At 39.6% G+C, this 6,000-nt stretch overlaps 2 protein-coding genes across 2 annotated transcripts; both read left to right on the top strand.

Annotated features, from left to right (window-relative positions):
• The first annotated feature begins 2,112 nt into the window (after positions 1-2,112).
• LOC125834699 (uncharacterized) lies at positions 2,113-4,266 on the top strand. Its single transcript, XM_049513836.1, has 2 exons — positions 2,113-2,522; positions 2,583-4,266. The coding sequence occupies exons 1-2, from the start codon at positions 2,113-2,115 to the stop codon at positions 4,264-4,266; spliced, it is 2,094 nt and encodes a 697-aa protein (XP_049369793.1).
• Positions 4,267-4,376: 110 nt separating this feature from the next.
• On the top strand, positions 4,377-4,889 carry LOC125834698 (uncharacterized). The gene is made up of 2 exons (XM_049513834.1): positions 4,377-4,478; positions 4,545-4,889. Exons 1-2 carry the CDS (start codon positions 4,377-4,379, stop codon positions 4,887-4,889), a joined length of 447 nt encoding a protein of 148 aa, XP_049369791.1.
• Positions 4,890-6,000: the final 1,111 nt, after the last annotated feature.

The following is a 6,000-nucleotide window of genomic DNA, read 5'->3' as shown; positions in this document are numbered from 1 at the left end:
CCAAAAGAATTAAGAAAAGGGAAGATGACTCAAAACATCCAAGTACCACTGAAGAAAGCAGTTACTGAGGAAGAAGCAGAAGAGTTTCTAAAAAAGACTAAGGTTCCAAATTACTCTGTTGTGGAACAATTGAAGAAAACCCCGGCACAAATCTCATTGTTGTCTCTACTCTTGCACTCAGAAGAGCATCGTCGTGTGTTGAATAAAATTTTGAATGAAGCACATGTATCGAAGGAGACCACGGTAAATCAGTTAAAGAGAATGGCCAAGCGCATCTTTAAGTCGAACACTATCACTTTCACTAATGATGAGTTGCCCACGGAGGGAGCTGGACACAACAGAGCTTTGCTTCTTACAGTGAAATGCGAAGGGTACTATGTAAAGAGGGTCATGATAGATGGGGGATCAGGGGTAGACATATGTCCTCTCTCTACGCTACAAAGCTTGAAAATTGACCTTGACGGCTACCATTGGTGAAATCAAGTTAAGCATGACAATTGGACCGGTGGACTTTATGATTGTGTTTCAGGTAATGGACATGGACACATCCTATAATTTTCTATTGGGAAGGCCATGAATCCACATGGCTCGGGCAGTCCCATCAACTCTGCATCAAGATGTTAAGTTTGAACACAACCATCAGGAAATCATTATGCATGGGAAAGATGATTTACCTATTTACAAAGATCCCTTCATTCCATACATTGAGGCCAAAGAATGATGTGATTCCGTTGTTTACCAGTCTTTTAAGGCCGTAGCAGTCGATCGCTTTAAAGAAGGAGACCCCATTATCCAACCATGTCTTTCTTCTTCCTCTTCAATGGTAGCAACGACAATGCTCAAATATGGCTATCAACCTGGTAAAGGCTTGGGACTATGTTCGCAAGGAATTGTGGATCTCATTACTCTTTTAGGGAACCAAGGCACCTCTGGCCTCGGATACAAACAATGCAAGAGAAATGAAGATAAGGCTAAGAACCACAAAAGGATTGATTGGGCGCTGCCACAACCGATTCCCCATATTTCTCATTCTTTTATCAAGCCTCAGGGACCAGAAATAGAAGCTTCATTTACTCATAAAGACATTGAAGAAGTTATTCAGGATCTCAGCCAGTTGTTTTGTGAAATAAACATGGTTCAAGTTGGTGAAGGTACAAGTCATGCCGAGGTGCAGCTCGTGGGCTCAGGTGTTGAGCTAAGCAACTGGGAAGCCACTCCTTTCCCCATAAGGAAGGAGTCTTGGTAGTTTGTTTTGCTACGCTTTTGTATTTTGTTTTTGTCAGGGTTTGATCTAAAAATTTGAAAGTATTCTATATTAATGTCAACCCTTCTATCCTTTTTTTTTTTAAAAAAAATTTATGTAATGAAATTCTAGTTTGGACAGTAAAATTTTGTCTTTTCCCTCCCCTAATTCATTCTCCATTTTTCAGTTCTATAAATGCCGGCTTTGATAACATGACATGCATGCGGAATTCACTCTCAGATCTTAAAGAGTTGTTTATTCTTGAATCGCCGAGTCGAGAGGTTGAATATGATAAAGAAGAGGCTTTTAGGGAAATTAATAGGGAATTGGAACAGTTTGAGCACAAACCTAAGCCTAATCTTAGTGAAACCGAGGCCATCAATTTAGGAAGCAATGAGAAAGTCAAAGAAATAAAAATAAGTCTTCATGTCAAGAAGGAAATTAGGGATGCCATAATACAACTTTTGTTTGAATACAAAGATGTGTTTGCTTGGTCCTATGATGATATGCCTGGTTTGAGTATTGATTTAGTGGTCTATAAACTGCCCACTCATTCTGATTTTCCACCCGTCCAACAAAAATGAAGAAAATTCAAACCGGACATGAGTGAAAAAATCAAGGAAGAAATCATGAAACAACTAAATGCAAATGTGATCTAAACCATTCGTTACACTACTTGGTTGGCAAATGTTGTTCCTGTGCCGAAAAAGGATTGAAAGACAAGAATTTGTGTTGACTATCGAGATTTGAACAAAGCTAGTCCAAAAGACAAGTTTCCCTTGCCTAATATCCACGTTCTAGTTGATAATTGTGCCAAACACGAAATTCAATCTTTCGTGAATTACTATGCGGGGTATCATCAAATCTTGATGGACGAAAAGGACGCTGAGAAAACTGCTTTCATAACTCCATGGGGAACCTATTGCTACAGGGTCATGCCATTTGGTCTTAAAAATGCTGGGGCAACTTACATGAGGGCTATTACCATCATGCTTCATGACATGCTGCATAAAGAGATTAAAGTATACGTCGATGACGTAATCATCAAGTCTAAAACACAAGTTGATCATGTGCAAGATCTGAGAAAATTCTTTGAAAGAGTGCGAAGATATGATCTCAAGCTTAATCCAGCAAAATGTGCATTTGGAGTTCCATCTGGAAAACTTCTAGGTTTTATTGTCAGTAGAAGGGAAATTGAATTGGATCCTTCCAAAATAAAAGTCATTCGAGATTTACCACCTTCGAAAAATAAGACCGAAGTCATGAGTCTACTTGGGAGGTTGAACTAAATTAGCAGGTTTATTGCTCAACTCACAACCACTTGTGAGCCCATATTCAGACTTTTGAAAAAGGATGCTGCTGTCAAATGGACTGAGCATTGTCAACAAGTTTTTGAAAAAATCAAGGAGTATTTGTTCAACCCTCCCGTATTGGTCCCGCCTGAACCTGATAGGCCTCTCTTTCTTTATCTTTCAGTGACAAATAATTCATTTGGGTGCGTTCTCGGTCAACACGATTCCACAGGCCGGAAGGAGCAAGCTATCTACTACTTGAGCAAGAAATTCACTAGTTATGAGGTCAAGTACACCATCTTGGAAAGGACATGTTGCGCCCTAACTTGGGTAGCTCAAAAGTTAAGGCATTACCTTTTATTCTACACAACTTACCTCATATCTATGATGGATCCTTTGAAGTACATCTTTCAGAAGCCAATGCCAACTGGCAGACTCGCAAAATGGCAAATCCTGCTCACTGAATTTGACATTATATATGTCACTCGAACTGCAATGAAAGCTCAAGCTCTGGCAGACCACTTGGCAGAGAATCCAGTCGATGGCGACTACGAACCATTGGATACATATTTTCCAGATGAAAAGATTAACTCAGTTGAAGAAGTAGATCCAGATGAAAATCAAGCATGGCAATTATACTTTGACGGAGCAATCAACAAAAAGGGTACAGGGATTGGGGCAATTCTCATATCGCCTACAGGGCAGCATTACCTTGCAACAGCTCGACTTTGTTTCTTCTATACAAATAACACAACAGAGTATGAAGCTTGCATCATGGGTCTAAATATGGCAATAGATTTAGGTGTGCAAGAATTGATTGTGCTGGGAGATTCTGATTTGCTTATTCGACAAGCTCAAGGTGAATGGAAAACTCGAGACCTCAAGCTTCTTCCATATAAACAATGTGTGGAAGATCTTAGCAAAATGTTTAGGTCCATCGAGTTTAGATACATCCCCAGATTTCATAATGAATTGGCATATGCCTTGGCTACTTTGGCCTCAATGCTTCCATATCCTGGAAACACTTGCATTACTCCCTTGGAGATTCAACTTCGGGACCAACATAGCTATTGTAACACCGTGGAAATAGAATCAGATGGTGAGCCGTGGTACCTAGACATCAAGAATTTCTTGCAAACAGGGAAATGTCCCGAACATGCCAATGGAAGCCAAAAAAGGACTATTAAACGTCTGGCTAGTGGTTTCTTTTTGAGCGGGGAAGTTTTATATAAACGCACCCCGAATCTGAACTTGTTGAGATGTGTGGATGTTGAAGAAGCCGAAAAGATCATGAATGAAGTACATGCTGGGGTATGTGGACCACACATGAATGGATATGTCCTTGCGAAAAAGATACTCCGAGCAGGATATTACTGGCTTACCATGGAACGGGATTGCTTTCGCTTTGTGAAAAAATGTCATCAGTGTCAAATTCATGGTGATCTCATTCATTCGCCTCCTTTAGAGTTGCACCCCATGGCTGTTCCTTGGCCCTTTGTTGCATGGGGAATGGATGTCATCGGACCAATTGAGCCAAAAGCTTCCAATGGACATCGATTCATTTTGGTCGCAATTGATTACTTTACTAAATGGGTGAAGGCAATCACTTTCAAGGCAGTCACTAAGAAGGCGGTCGTGGATTTTGTCCATTCAAGCATCATTTATCGTTTTGGTATCCCGAGAACTATCATCACAGATAATGTTGCAAACCTTAATAGCAATTTGATGTAGGAGGTACGTGAGCAGTTCAAAATTGTGCATCACAATTCTACTCCATACCGACCAAAGGCCAACGGAGCTATGGAGGCAGCCAACAAGAATATCAAAAAATTCTCAGGAAAATGGTTCAAAGCACTAGACAATGGCATGAGAAGTTGCCTTTTGCACTTATAGGATATCGCACAACAGTGCGTACCTCGATTGGTGCAACTCCTTATTTACTGGTATATGGGACTGAGGCTGTGATACCAACATAAGTCGAAATTCCATCTCTTCGAATTATTGTTGAGGCTGAAATTGAAGATACTGAATGGGTCAAAACCCGACTAGAGCAGCTCACTTTAATAGATGAGAAGCGATTGACGGCCGTCTGTTTTGGTCAGCTTTATCAGCAAAGGATGGCTCGTGCATACAACAAAAAGGTGCACCCAAGACACTTTGAAGTAGGTCAACTGGTCTTAAAGCACATTCTCCCGAACCAAGAAGAGGGCAAGGGAAAGTTTGCCCCAAATTGGCAAGGTTCATATCTTATCAAGGAGGTGTTGTCCAAAGGAGCCTTGCACCTTACTGATGTGGAGGAAAAAATCACAGGCATAATTGTTAATGCAGACGCAGTCAAAAGATACTACATCTAATGCATTCTACGATACTGTGACAAGTTTGTGGCTGAGAGAACAAAGGCATCTCTTTCAAAAAAAAAAAAAACCAAAAATCCTCTCTTTGAAACTTTGAACTACGTTTGACCTGATTCCGAAAGGATATGTAGGCAACCCTTTGGGGTTCGGTCATACCAAAAAAAATAAAATCAATATTCCAGTATCTATAGAAAATTGGGGCATTTTTTTTTAGAGTCAAATTGTAATTCCGTTTATGATTTTATTCTAGCAACCAACATTTTGATCAACTCTAAGAACAATGATTCAATGTGTCTTGCACGGACAATTGATTATCAAAGACAACATTGTCAAGTAAAAAAAAAAAAAAACAAGGATCTCATCGGTGAAAACCTTTCTAGGCACCATAAGAAGATATGAGAGGAAATCTTATCAGTGAAAAACCCTTGCGTGACACCTTAAGATAAAAGAAGAGAGCATCATGAAAATGACCAATTGGGAGAAATCTGCAAAGATCACTATTTCTCGATACCTCTGCATGAAGCATACATAGATCAGTTATAAATTGATAATGGTTCAGATTTTGAGAATTAGACAACTCAAACGGATCTGGGGTCAAGTCCAAAGTACATGTCATGGTTCACTCAAAATCGACATATGCCTCTAGATAAGTTCTCTTTCTCATTTTTTTTTCTTTCCAAAGGGAATCCCCTTTCTTAAGTTTATAGTCTTTCTTGATCCAATTTTTCACACTCTTAAGTTTGATAGTCTTTTCGGTATAATCTCTTAACAAAATAAGGTAAAATATGGCAAAGCTTACTACGGGTTTCCAAAAGTAAAACTGAGTATCCGAGTTGACATGCCATCGAGCAAGGACTAAAACGCCTCAAAACTTCACTGAAAACTCGTGAAGGAAGACGATATAGTCTCTTAAGTCATGAAAAAATATTCAACAGGAAAATTTGTCCTTTGGGACATCAGTCGCACCATAATATTTGGTAGTATAAAAAAGATCAAGGCCCTTGAATCGATAAGATGAAGCTTCAAAGTTTATTCAACCAAGAATTTGGAGTAGAGTTGGAGAAATTGGTCAAGAGTATGGTCAAGTCATCGGAGCATCAAGGCCACAAAC

Source organism: Solanum verrucosum, unplaced genomic scaffold (assembly GCF_900185275.1).
Source record: "Solanum verrucosum unplaced genomic scaffold, falcon-dt-bn FXZP01000149.1, whole genome shotgun sequence".
In the NCBI taxonomy this organism is placed as follows: domain Eukaryota; kingdom Viridiplantae; phylum Streptophyta; class Magnoliopsida; order Solanales; family Solanaceae; genus Solanum; species Solanum verrucosum.
Note: the sequence above shows the minus strand (reverse complement) of the source record. Positions and strands in the feature narration are given on the sequence as shown.

What these genes read in the sequence shown, in the direction of transcription:
- LOC125834699 (XM_049513836.1), top strand. Translation starts at nt 2,113, where the DNA reads ATGGACGAAAAGGACGCTGAGAAAACTGCTTTCATAACTCCATGGGGA. An exon ending in GTCATGAGTCTACTTGGGAG is followed by an intron (nt 2,523 to 2,582) that starts GTTGAACTAAAT and finishes GCCCATATTCAG; the next exon opens with ACTTTTGAAAAAGGATGCTG.
- LOC125834698 (XM_049513834.1), top strand. Translation starts at nt 4,377, where the DNA reads ATGGTTCAAAGCACTAGACAATGGCATGAGAAGTTGCCTTTTGCACTT. An exon ending in GTGCAACTCCTTATTTACTG is followed by an intron (nt 4,479 to 4,544) that starts GTATATGGGACT and finishes ATTATTGTTGAG; the next exon opens with GCTGAAATTGAAGATACTGA.